This window comes from Falco peregrinus, chromosome 8, assembly GCF_023634155.1.
Source record: "Falco peregrinus isolate bFalPer1 chromosome 8, bFalPer1.pri, whole genome shotgun sequence".
In the NCBI taxonomy this organism is placed as follows: Eukaryota; Metazoa; Chordata; class Aves; order Falconiformes; family Falconidae; genus Falco; species Falco peregrinus.
The window spans coordinates 43946490-43967285 of NC_073728.1; the positions used below are offsets into that span (position 1 = coordinate 43946490).

Genomic DNA, 20796 nt, shown 5'->3' on the forward strand with positions numbered 1-20796 from the left:
TCAAAACACCTACCAGTACTATTTCTGGTTGCCATCATTTTTAGAAAATATAGAGTACCTTGGCTTTCCTCACCCTGTACACACCCATTAGCTTCAAACGTGAGATCTGTTGTGAAGTTGATGGTTTTAAAACAGAACTCTGTTCTGCGTCTGTAAGGCAAACCTCAAATACTTTGTCCTTGTGTCAGCTGTCCACTTCATTCATGGTATTGGGTTTGGAGAGTTATGTTTTGTTGTTGGCTCGCAGGTACAAGGTTATTGTTAGTTCGACATACTTTTATCAGCCACCACTAGCTGGTACTGTTCCTTGCATCTTCCATTTATTTATCCGAGGTCCAAAACAACTTCAAAGCCCTGTAAATACAATCGATAGATCAGCTGTCAGCAAGTATTGTTATGTCAAGGAAGGTAACAGATGGGGTCAAAGAACGATCCCCCTGATCTGCTTTAGGAGGCTGTGCAGTTCAGTGGGTTTGACTGTTTCGGGTATTTCTTCTTTGAGAGCCCTCTTACACAAGGCTTTGGTCTTCTGTTTTCACAGCATCACAGAAGAGGTGAGGTTGGAAGGGACATCTGGAGGCCGCCTTATCTATCCCCCTCCACATGAGCAGGGTCACCTGGAGCAGATTGCCCAGGACCATGTCCACCTTTAACCTGCGTGACATATATTTGTCTTAACAACCCTGATTTGTGATGCTACATCAATTCTAAAAAATTGTTTCAGGACAGGATAGGAAAAAAATTAGGGGGCTCTAAAATACCTCCAGTGAGTAACTTCTGTTAGTCAACTTAAAGGACTCATCTGACCCTGTCAGTACTCCAATGTACAATCCCTAAATTTTGGTAATTTTAAGATCTAGTGCATAAACCTATATACTTTCCATCAAGATTCTTTTAGTAAAGATGTTGGGATTTTTATATGGATTTTTCTGGGACTTGATCTTACAGAAGATGTACATCTTTAAACTTGAATTACACCTCTGCATAACCTGTTGAGCATTTTTATTCTGCTTTCATCTTTCCACCTTATCTTGAACTATTGTTTTTTATTTCTCCTATTCAGCTGTTTTAGGGGAGAACGTATTCTGGTTCATCAGAGTAGTTTACATAACTTGATATGAGCACCTGTATTTTATTATATCTTGTAGGTACATCCCAGCTACTTAAAAGCATTTTATCTACAGTTAGATCAGGGTTGCATGTTTTCATTATTTTTTAATACTTATGCTAGAATATTTCATTCAAGAGCCAGACATCTAGTTTTTTCTATAGTAAGTAATATTAAATATGACTTGGCAAATTTTCCTGATTTTTGAGAAGGGAGACGTATTCATTAAATGTTTTTTTCATTTTTATTCTTACCATCTAATCAATTTAAATGACTGGCTAAAACTTTGGAGATGGACATTCATGTTAAAGATTTGTGTCCCTTGCCACTTTAGATGCAAACATCAAGGTAAATTTTCTGTCTTGTCTAAAATAAATTTTATGACAAAAATATCCAGCCATTGCAAATACCGAAGCAGCGTTGTCAATGATAGCAACTGCAAATTTTCATGTAGATAAGGCTTTCAATTTTATCATGCTACTTACTTTAATTTCCCAAGTAGGGTTATTTTGGACAACGTTCACAGAAATATTATTTTAGCATGATGATCTCTGAGAGCCGTAAGGGTCCGAATTTAATGCAAACATAGGGCCGGCAACCCCCGATCAAAAAAAGGAAAATGGTAAGTTCCACTTTTCATTGAAACTACAGAAGTATTTTCATATGGCATTTTAAACTCTCCTGCAAAGGTTACTGATCTTTTTTGGTGTTTCCCCCCCCACCCCAGTGCTGTTCCTACTGATTTCCTTCTACTATTAAGAATTATCCATGCCTGGTAATGCTGCTATCTTTTGAACTTTAGCCTTCTCTCAGATTTTCCTCACCTCTAGCCAATGTCAAGCACTAATAGTGGTTTGTGATTTTTCTGCTGTATTTTGTAGTACATTCACAGACTAAGCGTGAAACATGAGGCCAGCTGAAGCAATCAGTTGAATTATACACAAACTCTCCTTCCAAACCCAGAGATGCTAGGGACAGTAGGCAGGTAATGGACTTGGCACTGCTTTTGCTACACAGAGTTGTGAATGGGATGATCACCAGTATTCCAGAATGATGGAAGTTGCAGCTGTTGAAAAATATATTTTTTCTAAATTCATTCTCTATCCAAACTGTCTCTTTGGACTTTGGCAGATGATTCTGTAACAGTTAAATACTTGGTCATAAGTGTGCCTCCACAATGAGGAATAAAAAGGCCCTGTTACTTAAATGACATATGCAATTACGCCATCATCCCAGAAGTCTCTTAGACCTTAATGCAGCATTGTACTGGCTTCTACCACCATTTTCCTTATCTTTGAATGGAAACTTCCCAAATTATAACTGCTTTTGCCTTCAAGGGTTCTTTCTGTAAGCACTCTACAAATAATCATATCATATTCTCATTTTTAACATGATGGCTAAAGGGCTAAGTAATACACAGTTCTCCTCTAAAATAAATAGCTGAAGACTTCTCTCAAATTAAGAAACAGTATCCTGGTGAGAACTTTTGCCTTCACATAACGAACACAAGGTGATACATCATTAATCATTTGATCAGGCTACCTCCTCGAGAGCCCAGCTTCTGGGCAAGGTTTGACATAGTTGCTCTGTGGAACTGGTGATCTGCTCTTCGAACGCTCCCAGGCAGATCCTCACAGACAAGGTGTAATAGTTGCAAAATTCTAACGGGCTTCTGGGGGGGGACCGAGTTAAGGGAGGTCCTCTAGCTGGTCTTCTCAGATTGTGCCCACATATGACAAAAAGATGCTGCTGGCTATTCTCTTCCAGTTTCTTAGCAAGCATCTGGGTTACAGAGCTCCTGGGAAGGCAAGGTCGGGGGCGCGTGCCACGTCCCTGGGCTGTGGGGAGCGACTGGCAGCACTGGTCCAGCTGTGCCGGGGAATGCAGTGCGTCACCACTTGTTGCCTTGGCATTTCACACAGCACCCGGCTGCTCCAGCTTTTCCAGAAGCTATAGGTTAGCCAGTAAATATTTAGAGGCAGTCATACTTAGCAAGTGCGAAAGATTTCCCTCTATGTCAATAACCATACAGTAATATTTTCAAAGCTAGGCCACGGAGAATCGAGCGTGCTGTTTTCCTGTATGCATTAAGTAAATAATAGTACTCTGAGACTCAAAACAGAATTTTTCTCTTGCATAACCTGCTTTAACAACAAATGTTTGGGGGGGCAGGGAGGAGGTTTAGATAAGATCTAATTTCTAGTTTGCATCAGAAACTGCATTTTCAGTTTTGAAATGCAGTTTCAAAAACTTAAAGCTGTAGGCCGGTGAAGGATTTAGATTTCTCACTGTTAGTTACCCATGAAGCACTTACCTTTAGCAAGGGCATACCGTCATGGAGGAGATTTATGGTATGGAAGTGGATATACATTTGATCGTTTGCTTTCAGTAATCAAACTGTTAAGTAGGCAAACTTTCTGGTAAAAGCACCCTGCTGGCTCCTCTTGAGCCTGCTGCTGGCCAGCACGCCTGGCTCCCTTTCTGCCCAGCTGTGCTCCAGCTGTTCTCCAGCTAAGGCCACAATTACAATATGACAAACTTGAAAGTTGTCCTTCGATCTGTCTCACTTGTAACTTGGGTTCCGTAGCTCAAAAGCCACTTGGTTGAGGGAAACCACACCTGGATTCTTCAGCAACGATGCAGCCAGGACAATTGTCTGTAAACTGTTTCTGAATCCATCACCATGTAGTTTCTTTGCATTTAAAAACATAGATATACTAATTTAGATTCCAACAAAGTTAAAAGTTTTTTATCTGTCTTTGGGGAAGTTATTGTAAATAGATGATGAATACAATCTCGTCTCAAAGCTTGGGCTCATTCTGCTTTCATTGAAGCAACCACAGTGAAGCAAACATGCTTTGGATTTAGAAAAGGCAGCAGAAAGGTTTGTGAGGGTGTTTTGGCTCTTAGGAGAGTTCATTGTACAGTCTTCACCTAATTGCAAAGAAGTCTGTTTCCTAGGTAGATGAGCTGTTGGAGAAAGTTGGGTTATTCAAGGACAGCCACACCAGCAACCGTAATCTTCATCCAAACATTCGAGTTAGCTTTGTGTGTGAGCTCAGCGACAGAGATAAGAATCTCCAGGAAGCAATGTGTCACACATTAAGTACTTTGACTGCCTGTGTCATAGCTAGAAGTCAAGACAGTCATGAACCTCCTCATGTATCTATCTCGTGGAGCCCCCTCTTAACTGTTTTACTGAAGAGAAAAAAACAGGTTGTTTGTTGCAAAGATTTTTCTTTCTTATTTTTGTGTGACTATTACAAAATTTTGCTGTCTTATGAACTTTTGGTTTTGTTAACTCTTGTAACATTTACTGTCTTGATCTCCCATAATTTATTTCTGAGGAAACAAAATGTTCAAGATCTAGTCAAACTGAACACCGTATGGTTTATGGTAGCAATTCTATTGGGCTATTGTGGAAATGCTGTTTAATGGTTTTTTGCTGGATGTACACTATACATATATACACACATATATATTATAAAGCTATACTGCTTCACAATTAGTAAAATACTGTCTGTGGAGAAAATGTTCCCAATAAGATGAGTACCTGGTGAGAATTTAGATGAGCTTTAAGCTGTGTTTCATGAAGAAAGATGATTAAATGCCTAGTTTAGCATATTACTTGCATATACAGTTCTGCTGATAATTATGTTAGAGCTCATACTTTTGTATCTGAGTGTCGAGCAAGAAGACTCTGCAGGGTAGGAAACTGTTGAATTCTGCCTGAGGATAAAGATTGATAGTTCCGTTTGGCTGATAGTTGAATGTAAAATATTCTAGACTACTTGTTATGGTTTCCAGGAAGAACATTTCTGTAGGATTTTCACATTAGCTCTTGGACGTTCAGCTCTGCACTTAAATATCTAGGATCCCAGGCATACGATGCAAGAAAGCAGTAATACCAGTGCAGGCCGTTCTTCCCATGTTTATCACTGAAAAAGAACCCCACAAACCAAACCAAACCAAAACCATATTCCCCCTCCATAGTTCATCTTGAAATCCTCTTTGCATACTGGCTTTCCAGGTTCTGCCTGATTTAGAATCATCACATCACACACTTGGGACCTTTAATTAAGACTCTAATGGCTACCACCCATCTGCCAATCTATCTTCTTTGTCATTTGTTCAGAATTTTTTTCACAAGACCTCATCTTTTCAAAACTGGTGATTTTTCAGCTGTGACGTTCATAGATGATTCTTGCTTCATTTTTGCTCTTGTATTCCTACGACCTTTCTTTTAGCTGATAACTTCTGCCTGCAAAGATGTAGAGATTTCCAGTGTAAACAGTCTCTCTCAAGAATATCACAAATCTCTTCCATGTTTCTTTTTAAGTAGTTTATAACTTTAATCTCCAGGTTTCATATAAATCAGGATAATGATCTGTTTCTTCCTTCTCCCAAACCTCTTACAGGGTTGTTAAAGATTCACCCTTTGGAGGTCAGACATTCATGCCTTTTTCTGAATAGGATGAAAAGTTCAGAAAAATGCCTTCTCTCATCTGACAAATATGCCTTCTCAGACTGCCGACTGCCTAGAACTAACGAGGCAACAAATGAAAGTACTGCTAGGGATCAGGTTGTACACTTACGGCAGGCATGCAGTTTCAGTGGCATCTGTAAGGAGTATTTTTGGTTTTGAGATTTAGCTGCCTCGTTTTAGCAGCCCTTCCCTTGAAGACTGTACCATTGCCTGAAGTACCAGGCATGACCCATTCCTCTTAACAGAGCAGCGACCGTTCAGTAGTGACCTCTGTGTGTCAGGAGCCTGCTGCTGACAGTCGCCCATAGTTGCGATGTCCATATGAATTGTTACTGGAAGCAGCTGCTTTCTTCTTTTCTGTTCAAGCAGATATTCACACCTTTTCTTCTACACTGGAACCCTCCTCTGGGAGAGGAGCCAGCTGGTAGTGTAGGGAGCCGTTCCTGCCGGCACGCTCAGGTGGCAGCGTCACTGGTGTCCCACTCCAGCTGCAGTGACTGCACGTGCATGCCTACAAATGTGTGTACAGGTGACAGACATCAATAAAACTAGTTAATAGTGAATGACTAAATTACTTTTGTTTTTTTGTTTTATATGAACTTTTGTGCTGAATTAATCTGGCAAATCCATTCATGACCTCTTTAGGAACAGAAGTGTCTGCTACGGTGTGTTTATACCAGCTTGTACTAATTTTTCACGTTGCCTGGCATACTAAAAAAAAGACAGATTTTGACTCCCATTACACGTAGAGGGTACGTTTTATGTTTAGGGGACGCTCCTCTAGACTCCTGTAGTGCAGAGAGGGGGGCTTCCCCTCTCCGGGCAGGTAGTAGGATGAGCTGTACCTCAGGAAAGAAAGAAGGGAACATCTCCTGGCAGTTGGTGTGCATTTCTGCGGAGTATTTTTCCTTAAGAGTATTTATCACTGATGCACATGTTTTCCTTCTCAGTATTGTGGGAGACCTAACTGCTGATCTGTTAGGGTTATTATGATGATCATCTCGCACTCCAGCCTTTCCGTCAAAGAGCTTACGCAGCAGCAAGACAGATAGAGTGAAGGCTCTCAAATATGTTACAACCTGAAGTGTAGAAATACTTACTTCAGTCTGTGAAGTGAATCTTTTACTGGCAGCTTTTCAGACCACTTACTGACCAATAATGCTGGAATAATACTAAAGTTATGTTGCAGACTAATTAACATTTGTTTTGGGTTTGCATAGGTAGATTTCTTTCTCCTGTTTAAAGTGATGTCTTTTAAGTTGTTGCTGCTGCTTTGTGTTTGGTTGCCAAGCCTTGTCTGACCTCACTGCAAGGGAAATCTTTTCTTCAGGGGTTCTCTGGAACTTGTCTTCATGCGATGCAGTGAAGATGACAATCATTAGAGATGCTCTGTCAACACTGACAAGCACTGTGATAGTGCCACATTCTGGATGGAACAGTTCTTCCTTTGACGATGATCATAAAATTAAATTCCAGACCTCCCTAGTGCTACGCAATACTACAGGATGCCTGAGGTAATTTGCTGTTCTAAAATACTGCCTTTTATAAAGTAATCATGTTATCTAGCAGGTCCTTTTTGTACTGTAATTTTTAAGACATTTATAAATTACATTGAGAAGTACAAAACTAGTCACTAAGAGATGCTAAATATAATAGCTAGTGGTTAAATTTGTGTTGTGTTTTTTATGAATTGTGATCATTGCACTTTTCCCCTGTTACTTACTGCAGGTTTTGTATTGTATGTAAGGCTTATGAATGTTATTTAGGGAAAAAAATGCGGATTGGGTGATTCTTTATGGTTGTATACATTTAAATAAATACGTTTGTATATGCGTACATATCCATAAAGAACTGTTTGACTATCCCCTTTGGGGATTTCTCAAACAACAGTAAGAAGAAAAAAAAGTACTCAGAGTAATCAAAGCCAAACTAAAATATCTAAAAAGATAATTCAAGGGCTGGGGTAGTATACAAGCTATTTCTATTCATTGGTAGGTTTGTTTATAATTTTTATTTATTAGATTTCAAACTGTCTTCCATTAAACAGTAGAATAAAGCCATTGAGTTTAAACAGGACTGGAATTGCTTTTGGTAACCCTTCTAAACTTCAGAAAATTTTCATAAACTACTTTTTTGTTGTTGTTTTTCAAGATGACAAGTTTTATGCTGCTTTTGAACATAGTTTTGTTCTAGCATAGTAGTGTAAACATGATATGTAGAGAAAAGGCACCCCTGTGACAGGCACGGCAGCCTTTTTGAGGAGCAGTACCATTTTCAGCGTGCAACCAGTTACAGTGTAAGCTTCAGGTTTTGCAGTATAGTGGCCTTGAAGGCAAATGTTTTCCTACATCCTTTGCTGCTTATTCTCAAGCACAGTGCAGCCTTTTCCTTTCCTCACACCCTAATTTATACTTCTGTCTGCGTAGTACTACTACAAGTATTAATGAGGCTGCATCACAGAACGGACCACTGAATGGATCCAATTTAAAGAAGAGGCAACGAAGGATATTTCTAACACAGACAAGCTCAGCGATCTGTTCTGCAGCACGTACAAACCATAGATTGGGGCTTGTACAACAGAGGAGGGCTTGGAAGGGAAAAGTCTGTGGGAAAGGGGTTCTGCTTATGGCCAGTTTTGTTCACGTGTCAGTGCTGTCTTGGTATTACAGTTTTGAATCATATTTATCTTCTCCAAGAACTGGAGGTGGGTTACTGCACGAAGTGCTGTGTTTGCTTTTAACTTCTCGATTATCAATCGGCTGTATAAAGAAACTCTGCAGATTATCTAATAAGATGACTGTCTGTCTGTGCATACACCGTGTTCCTCTATCATTTCAATCCGTTAGGAATCTAAGCTCCGCAGGTGAAGAAGCCCGGAAACAGATGAGGTCTTGTGAGGGGTTGGTTGATTCGCTGCTGTATGTGATCCACACGTGTGTGAACACATCAGATTATGACAGCAAGGTGTGTGCATGTTTCATCTAAGTGAATTTTAGCGATAAACTGTATGCCTGATAGGATCCTTCAAGGTTGTATAATAAAATTTCGCTCTGTGGTGCACCGAGCTCAACTGGTCCTCTCTCCCAACCCCAGTTCACTGATGCGCAGTCAAATTCTGTTGCATAATATGCTGCAATTTTTCAGCACTTTTCATTTTCATCAGTGTTGAAGTATTCATTCTTTAATAAAATAATAATAAGCTCTTGTGCTTTTCATTTTCATAATACTAAAAAATAAGCCACTACAGGAGAGATTACTATTATAAATACTTTCGTATTTGAGGGTATCAGAAGAGAGATTGCAGTTTTCACAGAGAAACAGACAAAGAAACCCAAGGCCCAGAACTGGAATTTAGTGCTTGTGCTCCAAATGCCTGTTCACCTCTACTTGATTTGTTTGGTTTGCTGTATCACTGTGTAAGAAAGTACCTAATTACATGACATCTTTCTGGCTTGGCTTCAGACAGTGGAAAATTGTGTTTGTACCTTGAGAAACCTCTCTTACCGTTTGGAACTAGAAGTACCTCAGGCACGTCTGCTGGGTATCAATGAATTGGATGACTTGTTAGGAAAAGAATCACCTAGCAAAGATTCAGAGCCAAGTTGCTGGGGGAAGAAAAAGAAGAAGAAAAAAAAAACTTCACAGGAGGATCAGGTTTGCCGTTTTCCTTGTAGTACAAATCTGTCAACTGTGGTTTAGCTAATGGTGGGGGAGGAGTACATCACTTGAAGAAAAACTATCATATATTGAAAAAAAATCCAGAGGTTTCATCTAATTACAAATGTATGTTCACTTCTCAGTGGGATGGAGTTGGCCCTATACCAGGATTTTCCAAGTCCCCTAAAGGGGTGGAAATGCTGTGGCACCCATCTGTGGTGAAGCCGTACCTAACACTTCTAGCAGAAAGTTCCAATCCTGCTACTCTAGAGGGCTCTGCAGGATCTCTCCAGAATCTTTCTGCGGGCAACTGGAAGGTATGTGAATTCCTACTCTTCCTCCAGTCATATTTTAGCTGGCTTTTTTAGTAAGATATTGAAATGCGCTTTGAAGGAATGTGTGATTTTCTAGTATGCATCTGAGTGTCTCTCTCTAGTGCACATTATTAGTGCTTATGTGCTGCCATAATGTTATTTCCACAGTGAAAAGCAACAACAAAGATGGTAGACAGGAAGAGCAATATGGATACTGGCTTTGAAATCGGTACCATTTATTTTAAATAAACAGAAAAAGCTTTCTTCCAGTGCACATTAGGTCAAAATAATCTTCTAGCATCTAGGTGTGAGTTCTGGTGGGAAGTTTACTGTCAGAATAAGACCAGCATAAATAAATTGTTTGTATTTGCTTTATTATTTGTATTATTTCTTCCATACGTTCTTGCTTGTGGCCCTTGCATACAATATGTTACAAAAGCACCGCATGAGAGCACTTCATTAATGTTATGTATTTGTCACGGATAGATTAAAAAAAAACCCCACAATTGCTTCCTTTGCTTATAGAAAAAAAGCTTAGACTTTTTCATTTTATGACCATTATAGAATTGGTATTTAGAAAAAAAAGGAAAAAAAAACCATCAAACTGTTCCCTTTTCAATGACTTGTAATCTATTAAGCTATTTTGTCTTTTAGACTACTTTTTTTAAACATGGCTTTGTAAGAGGAATGGGTGAGAAACAGAGCCAGCTCTTTATAATAATAGAAAAGACATTTGACATGCATTTGACGTGTCATCTTTTCTTTGGAAAATGTCTCCTAACATACTTAATCTCTTACTAGGTTGTAATTCTTACTTCAGTTGGAATGTTGTAGTAGGTTTGTGAGTAACTGGAGTTTATTGTAGTTCGCAGCATACATTCGAGCTGCTGTAAGAAAAGAAAAAGGACTACCAATCCTGGTGGAGCTGCTGCGAATGGATAATGACAGAGTTGTTTCATCTGTGGCAACTGCCTTAAGGAATATGGCATTAGATGTTCGTAATAAGGAGCTTATTGGTACGTACAGAACTGTGCTGAAGAAAGCACCATTACCAATGTGTCAGACCTTGTATTGAAAATATACCAGGATGAGATTCTATCGGTAGAAACAGCATACTTGATTTTCCTATATCCTGTCAGCTGCGTCACAGAAATTAATCTTTTTGACAGCAGTAGCTTTTCGGAGTAATACTGACATTTTAGTTTGCCTTTAGCCATCTTGCATGGCAATCTCTTTACAACAGATGGAAGTCACCACAGCTAAATTAAACTGGACAGGAAACTGTCAGTACAAAATGTGATGGAAAACACAACTACTTCCTTGGAGCTAAGTGGTAACCTTCTCAGAGGGTTTTGAGGTCCCTTACATATTCTAAAAGGATAGGACAGCTCTGCTGCCACTACATCAGTAAATACTTTATTTGATAGTACTGGATAGGGAGAGAGGGAAGAAATCCTCTCCTAGTAAAATATTTCCATGAAAACCCAGATGTAGGGTATCATATATATGTCTTTGCTGAATTAAGTAATCAAGGGTGCTTGCTAGAAAAACTTACTGTTTCTCTGTTTTCAGTTTTATTATTTAATTCTTCAAGCATTCACCTGTGCCTCTCATCTAGCATTTAAAAAACCCCACATTTTTCCTGCCTTGATCAGGAATCTCAGTCTATTATGGCAAGCGTTGAACATGCCTTGCCCTCAGCTTCAGACTGCTGTGGCCTAAGTGAACCCTGCTAACACAATGTCATGATCTAAAAAAAATTCATTTTTGTTACAGAAGTATTTTCTGTCTTGTTAGACTGGTGGGATAAGTATATAACAACTATTTATACAGATGAGAGTATCATTATTCTTAAAAAGATAAATGCAGGTGAACAGAATTTAATATATATATTTCTGAAGCTTCTCCATTGTTGATGTTCAGAACACGCTTTCTTGCAGCACAGGTATTACCTGCAAAAGAATTTGGTAAAAAGAAAATTCTGTTCTGTAGCACCAGACATACAGGTCATGCTCAGGTGATACTCTTTTTTTCAGGATCTTTTTTTCCCGTTCCTGGCAGAACTTCCCAGTTCAAGAATGCACCTCTGCCTGTTCCCTTGCCCTGTCGAATCCTTAACTATGAAAGAATTACTGGCTTTCCAGATACACTCTGAAACTACTCTTTGTATAAAATATTTTGAGACATGAAGTGAGTCATAAATTACCCCATGCTAGTCATCTGTTTTATGCAACTTTACTGCCATTGGAAGGGGCAGGAATAATGGGTTTACACAGTCTAAACTATGAAGAAAACAAGAGACTGTGGACTCCCAACAAATAACAATATAAACTGGTATATGCAAACGTGTTGATGAGCTTGCTAAAAGATTGGCAGTGACCAGGTACTACCATATGCAGCATTGTTGGTGATGGTTTACAGTGCGTCTGAAAAGTTTTTCCTTGTGTTTGCACAATTCCTTTTTGGATTTTTTTCCCCTCACCCCAAGCACATTATGCAGATGGCTGGCTATTGGCTTTGTGTAAAGCTTATTCATTTTTCACTGTTGTGTACAAATACATCTTCAATAAAATCAATTAATCATTCAATAAACAGCACAGCTTAGGGGGGGGGGCGGGGCTTACCTTGCCTTTAGTTAATTCCCTTTGTCTGCAGTGTGATTATTCCTGCGCATCAGTCAGTATTGAAATCTGGAAGAGCTGAGATCTGATCTCTTAGGGGTAACGAAGAATGTGGAGAGAATGTCTGAAAGGAGAAAAATCCCAAGTTGCTGTAAGGATTTCTTTAACCATCCCATAAATGAAGCCTAGGAATATGCACTGCTTCTTTAATCATAGTAAATAGTGTAACATTTTCCCTTGGATGATTCTGCTTTCTCAAATGCTCGTGTTTTAATGCAAAAATTCAATTCCTCACATTTTTAAACTAAAAGGAAAAAAAGTTCAAAAATTGATTTCTAGTCTCTCTTGACTGTGTAAAATGTGAATTTTTGAAAGGTTTCCATGGTTTTGATACTGCGTTTCTTTTTATTGCTTTCAGATGCAGATTTGTGATGAGTCCTGTAGTTTCAAACCTTAATTACTAAAATGTATTATTTTTTTTTACTTGGTTCTGTTGATGGGGTTTTATAGGTAAATATGCTATGCGAGATCTGGTTAACCGACTTCCAGGAGGCAATGGTCCAAGCATATTGTCTGATGAGACCGTAGCAGCAATCTGCTGTGCTTTGCATGAGGTCACTAGTAAAAACATGGAAAATGCCAAAGCCCTCGCTGATACTGGAGGGATAGAAAAACTGGTGAACATCACAAAAGGAAGAGGTGACAGGCAAGTAGGCAACAAAGTTCATACCTAGACTGTTTCTATTTCCATCTAGGATGGTTAAGAATGTGGGAAATGGGGTTTTTTGAGTTGAAAAAAGGATCTACTTTTGCTGTCCTGATCCAGGTAGCTAACAAAACACGATTTGTGCTGGGAAAGAAGAGGCAGTCAGTACCACCATTCTCTTGCAATGTATTCTCTAAAACTTTTGGAGGCTTTTACAGTTGCATGCAGTAATCACATTAGTGGGGCCTATATGCAGGTTAAATGGTACTTTAAAAAAAAAATGTCCCCTGTTAAACATCTACAAGATCAATGGAATATTCAGGATGTATTGCAATAGCTATTAATTGTATCTAGCGTGGCCGTTCAGTTGGTGGTAAGGAAGAGCTGGCCGGCCGTGCAGTTTTCCTGGCCCGTGGGATTTGCCCAGGTAGGGCTACAAAGCAGATGCTGGTTGAGAAGGCATGACTGCAGACCTACTGGGGTCTGGCTGTGCCAGCCCCTGCGCTAGGGTTTCTGTTAACTAGTTCAGTGCTGGGCTTGATCAGGTGTTGGGTTAATTTAGTAGTGAAAAAACCTTTCAGAACCGGACAGCTGAGCGTCAAGGAACAGGAACATGCAACGGCTCCCAGGTCAGGCAGGGTCAGCACTAAGTCAGCCTCATAGGCCCCATATGGCTTTGCTCAGCATCACTGCTCCCTACTTCTTAGCAATATGATGCAAATCGTATTAGCAGGACTCTTGTGTAAGCCAGGTACCACAGATCACTCTTCTATGGATAGCAGAAAGCTGATGATACAGTCAGCATGGTGTACTGTTCCCACTGTGTTTGATCAGATGTCAGGAGAGAAAAGGATCTTTTCTCAGAGAAGTTGGTCAGTGTGAATTAAACATACCACATTTTTACCGAAGTCTTTGTCTCAGAAGGAACTGGGTTGTATTTTGAGCATCCAAGATGTGCTTCCTTCCTATGTTCAAAGGACATAGACTCACTTCAAGTGTGGGTGTGAATGCAGTGACCCTTTATATGACTTCATTGGTCTGTGGAGACAACATGTAAAGTTGCATCTGCACTTATATTTATGAGGCAACAGGGTACACTAAACAAATTTAACATGTTGTGAACATACTGAGTGTCTACTCATAGATTAATGCTATCAACTGCCATTGTTTTCACTCTTTCTTCCAATAACTGTATTTGGATGAATCTTCACAGTGACAGAAAAAGGTGTACATTTACAGAGATGTCATGCTGTGACATTTAATGTCAAATCACTGCTTCAGTACCACCACCAGCTTACTACCATTTCTCTTTAATAAGGTGGCATGACTTTATTTTTAGTAATAGCTAGACCAGTTTTCCTAGCCTTGCCCTCGAGAGCGGGAAAGTGTTTCCCCAACCAATAAAAGTTTTCAGTAGTGCTACACAGAACTGAAAACAAAGCCTCACTATGACAATGTCTGGAGACTTAACACCAGTTCTCTTTTATTTGTTTATTCATTTTCTACAGTTAGGAATTTTGTACAACAATTTAAGGTATGTAGACTCCATTTTTATGAAACGCACTAAACAGAATGTTTCTCTTCATGATGTTTAATTCTTGCAGACAATGACAGTAACTCTTTCAGCCTTTCTGTCTGTGTTCCTCACGTGTGGGACCTGAAGGGAAAATTTCTAGGCTGGAGAGGGAGAAGATTGTAATGTTTAATTGGGTTCTGCACCAGGCTTTTGATGAGGCTGCTGACACAGCTGTGTTCACATTGTGGTAACGCAGGAGTGCATTATTGACACCTGGAGAGATGACCTGACTTGCTTCATAGCATCAAGGTTTAGGTCATTATGTAGCTCAGGGAAGTTGTTCTTTTTAAGTGGAATTTCTAATAATGTAATATACTTTACTTCCGTAGATCATCACTGAAAGTTGTCAAGGCAGCTGCCCAGGTACTGAATACATTATGGCAATACCGAGATCTCCGTAGCATTTATAAAAAGGTAAATTACAAGACTAGCCTACACTGGAAAATAGTTCTACAAAAATTCCTAATTTACTGGAAAGCAATTTTGATGGGTTTTTTTTCTTTTTGCCACTCCACAGGATGGATGGAATCAAAGTCATTTTATTACACCAGTATCAACACTAGAGCGAGAGAGATTCAAATCACATCCTTCTTTATCAACAACAAATCAACAGATGTCACCTGTCATACAGTCAGGTCAGTCAAGAAATGTAAAGAGCTGTACTGAAGGGGTAGCTGGTATCTTTTTTTTTTGACTCAAATAGCCTCTCAGTTTACAACTAACTGTCTAAAACACAGAGGTCATGCTGTCTCTCCTGTATTTAGACGTGAAGTACTTCACGTACTCTGAAAGTTACTTTCGCTGTTGCTGTTGTCAGGCTTCAGATTCCACAGGACTTATGGATGTCTCTGTATTACCATTTTAGTTTGAATAAGCAGCACTTTGAAGCCCGTCTCCCCACTTACTCCTTAACACAAATCAAACTGCAGTCTCAGCATGTGTGAACTGTATTCCTTTTGGATGAAACAGAATCAGATGGTGTGCGTCCAGACCACTGATATACTCCAGCTGCTAATGGGCATTCAGGTCATGGGACCAGGTTAGATTTGGTGCTAAATAAAATCCTCAGAGTACACACCTGCCCTTTGTTACCAAGTATTTCCCTCTACAAAGCCACTCCTGTGCTGTATGACTTGGCATTGTAGATGCAGCCTCACAGAACACGGGTACTTGATAGCATAGAAAGCAAAAGACCAGCAGTGAGGAACCTACTTTCATTCTCTATTATGTAATGTCCAATTAGGATAAACAAAACAAATACAAAAATCTTACTTTTGTGACTCCTCATTTCTCGCCTTTGTGCCTTTAATATCTTCAATGCTAGGATTTAGATCTTCGTGAGGGGGCTGAAACAAAACCTGCTTGAAGTCGTATGTGTTGTCTTCATTGGCATTTTGTTTTATCCAATGTACTCTTCTTTTTTTATGTGAATAGATCTCTGTTAATTCCAAGAAATATCTACCTACCATGACTGCTAAAATAAGTGACCGCTTCCTACAATACTGTTGTTTAATTACTTTACATAAAAGTAACAGCCCTCACACATTCCTTCACAACATCGCTGACTTAAAAAACAAGGAATAGACCAGAAATTTAGTTTTGTACGAGAAGTATACTTCCAGTGTCTTAGGAATGGAAAGAAAGCGTACCTTTCATGCCTAGGGTTCCTCTCAGCCACCACAGTACAACATACAAGACGGATTCCTTTGTCTAGTGCCATACAACAGCAGTCTGCAGTTACCAGTTCTGGAGGGTTGCGTTACTCTGATCTCACTGTGTTCCACATTCAGTTTTCTCCCAGACCTCCGGGATTCCAAAAAAATGTCCTGACCAGGTATCTTTGTCATTCTCAAACCAGGTGATACTGGAGGCAGTTTTTGCTTTTACACCCAGTTGCCAGGTTGCACGTACTGGCATCAGAACGCTACCTTGAAGTCATAGACTGTTTAAGCAATGTATCTAATGCCAGAGCCAAAAATACCTTCTCAAAATCAGCAATGACAAGGAAGCAAATTCGGCTTGGGCTCAGGGAGGTGACCAGATTCTACCAAAGTGTAAAAGGATATTCCAGTACCTACTGCCACATACATTTCTCAGCACTTTTTCTCCCAAGATACGCTAGCAGAACAACTGCATTACTCCACTTCTTAGAACAAAAGTAGAAAGTGAAATGGGCAGCTGTAACATACTATTCGGAGTCTGTTGTACTTCAAAGAACACTTAAAAAATCCTGTTAGGAAGCATCTGCTTTTCTGTTCAGAGCATGAACAAGCTTAAACTGGTAAGGTGAAAGTTTGGTGCAAAGAACGTGTCCACAGAGGGTACTGCAGTAGCAGCCTTGCTGGTGACAGCAGACACAATAGGAGATGCATGGTAGAACAGCTACGCTAGGCCTGTAACAGTTGTTCTTGTTTTGGTCACTCAATTACTAACATGCACATTACGTTGACCCCTGTCAGAATTTTAATGATACCCCCAAATGTAGCTTTTTTAGCTGTGAATATGCCAGGATAATATCAGTATTTAAACTATCCATAATAACACACAAAATTGTGAGATATGATGTAATGGACACAGCTAATGGAAGAAAGTACCATTGATTAATATTTTGAAGCAGAATTTCCAGAAGTTTTCTGAGGTATTTTTCTGCTGTGTTACCAAGTCTTTCTAAGCCAACAGAACCTAAGTGGTCTGTAAAAGAGGGAAGATTTAGCGGTACAAATGTTTTACAACTACGGTAGAGATGGACATGTTCACTGTAAGAATTTCAAGTCAGTCATTCATTGCTGCCATGGTGGTCAGCCACCTGGACTGCAAAATGCCCAAGATATGCTTCTGCATGCTAATTGCAGAACAGTAACGCAAGAGTTTACGTGGATCACTTCAGCCAGGCAGACCGACAGTTTTTCTGTCCTGTCCCAAGCGATAGGATGGACTTAGTGTGTTTAAGTATAACTTCCTTAAAATCGCAAACATTAGCAGGAGTGTCATCATCATAACGCACACAAATTATATCATATGCAGACTGAAATGGGCAGGGTCTCTTATTTCAGTTGTAAGCATCACAGAGCAGTGACTCGCCATTAATGTATAAAATTCTTATCTCGTGTTATGTTGTTGATAGCTTTGGCACAGGAGTTCTTCATCCAGGAAAAATGATGTACTTGTTTTGTCCATTGCCCACATCTCTCTCATTTGTTAATCCTCAAGGAAGAAAGAGATGAGGAGAAAATAAAGAGAAGGTTAGGTATGGGAAAAGCTTTTGTTGCATATGCTGATAATCTTTCTTTTTTCATCAGTTGGCAGCACATCATCATCACCGGCTTTATTAGGAATTAGAGAACCCCGCTCTGAATACGATAGAATGCAACCTTCTATGCAGTATTATAACAACCAAGGCGATGTCATTACACATAAAGACGTATATACTGGTAAGAGAGCAGTTCAGTGAACTTTTAACTGGAATACATAAATATTCCTCATATGAGGCATTTATGCAATCATAATATGGACAGTTGCATTAGCAGGCTTCTTACTACTTAATGTTGTTTTCCATTTTTATTCATTGTATTCATTGCATGTGGAACAGAGCAGGTATTTCATCTGTCTTTGCTATTTTATTTAAAATTGCACACATAACCAGAATAAGAGAAGATCTGTTTATATGTTGAGAGGTTAGAGGTGTTTGGAATTTTTATTTGAAATCCTATTACATAGATTTCTTCTATTACGCACATTCTTGTTATTATTATGTTATAAATAAGAATGATGCAAGGTTGTATACTATTATATTATTATATCAAGATTTCATCTTTTTCCTCATCTACCGTTTCCTTCTCACTATTTGACATGAGTTGCAAAATAATAGAGATGACAGTGAATAAAGATAAGGAAATTCCTTGCTTTAAAGGTTACCAGTCTGGACAACCAAAACCAGTAACACAAAAAAGCCTCTTGGTTTCAATTTACTGCTGAGGGACAAAATTTCACCATGTGGTGTTACTGTATTATATTATTAGTAGATACCAAAATCTGCAGATTTAATTGTTTGGGTGCTACATAATTTCTTCTAGGTGAAATAGAAGCAAATAGACAAAAGAATAAATACTGAAGTTTATGCCATAACCTGTTTTCTCACAGGTTCCAGCAAACCTTCACCAATTTACATCAGTTCCTATTCCTCACCAGCAAGAGAACAAAACAGACGACTACAGGTGACTCCAAAATTCTGTTCTGAAATGCCACTGGTAACAGGACTCAGCACGTAGTGTTTAATGGAACTTAAGGGAGTTTGAGTGTGTTTCGTAATGTTAGATCGCTTTTTTTTATAGACTCTGTCTATAGCATAGTGAATTTGTTATTGGGCATTAGTGTACTTAAACTGAAAATTGCTTATGTACTTCTATTACCTTTGTGTTTTCTTAGTCACATATTTTAGTGTGTTGTTATTGTGGGATCTGAGACCACTTTTCTGAGGTTTGTGGGTTTTTAGGGTTTTTTTGGTACGTATAGTCAGGTTCTGTACTTCCTACTTAGGCTCTAAATGTACTACTTTTGAAGAGTTACTAGCTTCCCAGTGGATGCAGAAGGAGGCATGCAGGCAGGCTTAGAGGTTTTTCCTCTCTTTAGTTTCATTTAACAATTAGGTACATTTCATGGTGGTTGGAAAGCTATATTACTGTCATCTTGGTAGAGCTGCACTTAACTTTTTAGGGAAAGGCTCTGTATAGTATGTGTAAGCTTGAGAAACAAGTATTTTCTCTGCTAATTGTATTTTGAAAGCTTATTTTTCTATCATTTTGTCAACAGCATCAGCAATTGTACTACAGTCAAGAAGATACCAACAGAAAAAACTACGATGCATACAGATTATACTTGCAGTCCCCGCATAGCTATGAAGACCCATATTTTGATGATCGAGTTCACTTTCCTGCTACTTCAGATTACACAACACAATATGGACTGAAATCAACCACAAATTATGTAGACTTTTATTCTACCAGACGATCTTATAGAGCAGAACAGTACCCAGGTTCACCCGACTCCTGGGTGTAGCATCAAAGAAAAACAACAGTGTATTTCTCATCTTGCTTGAGAAGAAATGGAATGGCCTCATTTGTTGTTTTGGTTATGAAATGTGAAAGTGAAATAAAAGAAGGAACAAGGAAGATAATTTTTTTTTTTTGAGTGCGGAATTGTCAGGAAGAAAAACTGGAAGGGATGGTTTTTTGCTCTGTTTAGATGTTAGGTATAATTACTTGTAGCTCCTGTAGTCTGGTGAGGGTGTGGGCGATGTGATGAAAGGTTTGAGAATTGAGTAAAAAGAATTTGGAAAGTGTGTAGGTCAGAGCAAATTAACGCTGATTTTTTTTTATGTGAATAAAAGTCTTGTTCTGATAGTTTGTACAGAAAAAATAAAATGAATGCCCTTGTTTTATTGCTATTACTAAATGTCAAGATTGTATGCTATTACGTCTTGTAAATTTCTTTTGTTGGTGTAAATATGGAAATGCCATATTGGTTTAAAGTGCCATCCGTTTGTAATGCAGTGTGTCATTTTAAAAGGAATTTCAAACATCATGCACAAAAAAATTTCCAAGAAAATGTTAGAAATTTTAAAAGGAAAAAAACAACCCACTTTTAAAAATGAGTAGTGTAATTTTGAAGCACAAAGTCCAGTCCAGTATATCTACACCTTTCCCATTCCCTGCCTATTTCATAAGAAACTTCACTGCCATTTTCTATGCACATGGAATAACAATAAATGTGGAAGTCTCATCCATGGAAAGCTGTTCCCTCTTCATTTTTTTATTTATTTATTTTCTCTGTGTGATACTCGGAAACAAATACCACAAATACGACGTCTAGTTGCATTCTTTTAAGCAGGTTAAAGATATCAAAACATTTGGGCCATTTCCCCACTTTTCTTCAGTGCATATCTTCTAAATTTGTCACGCTGGCCGACCAAAGTGTTAAATCATGCACTGTCCTTCCATTATTCCTTAAACTAGTATTTTTACTTTTTATATGGGTGATCCAAGGTATTTCAGGTCTCTGTCCTATTTTCTTCCCATCACTCCTCTACTGTTCCCCGTGCTCTCCCCAACAAAAACAGGACAATCTTGCTTTCTTAGAAATTCCGGTCTCCATTTTGACATTCTGCTTGCATTAATTTACAATAAAAATATTTTATTATTTTAAGTAACTAAATCACACACATGCCATAGAGTCTGTTAACTTTATACTGTCTGTAATTGTGATTATTGTTCCCCATCATTGCACTTTTCAGTGTTTCCAGATATCCCAATTGCATCAGTGAAATGAGAAA

General features: G+C 38.8%; 1 protein-coding gene across 5 annotated transcripts in view; it reads left to right on the forward strand.

Moving 5' to 3' along the window:
• PKP4 (plakophilin 4) overlaps nucleotides 1-20256 on the forward strand; it is a 101489-nt gene extending 81233 nt beyond the window's left edge. For all 5 annotated transcript variants that reach the window (XM_055812332.1, XM_055812333.1, XM_055812335.1 and 2 more), the window contains 11 exons: nucleotides 6925-7108; nucleotides 8441-8558; nucleotides 9057-9248; nucleotides 9395-9568; nucleotides 10431-10581; nucleotides 12697-12892; nucleotides 14798-14882; nucleotides 14986-15103; nucleotides 17768-17899; nucleotides 18609-18682; nucleotides 19278-20256. In XM_055812332.1, the coding sequence (XP_055668307.1) occupies nucleotides 6925-7108; nucleotides 8441-8558; nucleotides 9057-9248; nucleotides 9395-9568; nucleotides 10431-10581; nucleotides 12697-12892; nucleotides 14798-14882; nucleotides 14986-15103; nucleotides 17768-17899; nucleotides 18609-18682; nucleotides 19278-19523 (1670 nt within the window). In that variant the 3' untranslated portion in view covers nucleotides 19524-20256. The remainder of the gene's footprint in view (nucleotides 1-6924; nucleotides 7109-8440; nucleotides 8559-9056; nucleotides 9249-9394; nucleotides 9569-10430; nucleotides 10582-12696; nucleotides 12893-14797; nucleotides 14883-14985; nucleotides 15104-17767; nucleotides 17900-18608; nucleotides 18683-19277) is intronic.
• Nucleotides 20257-20796: the final 540 nt, after the last annotated feature.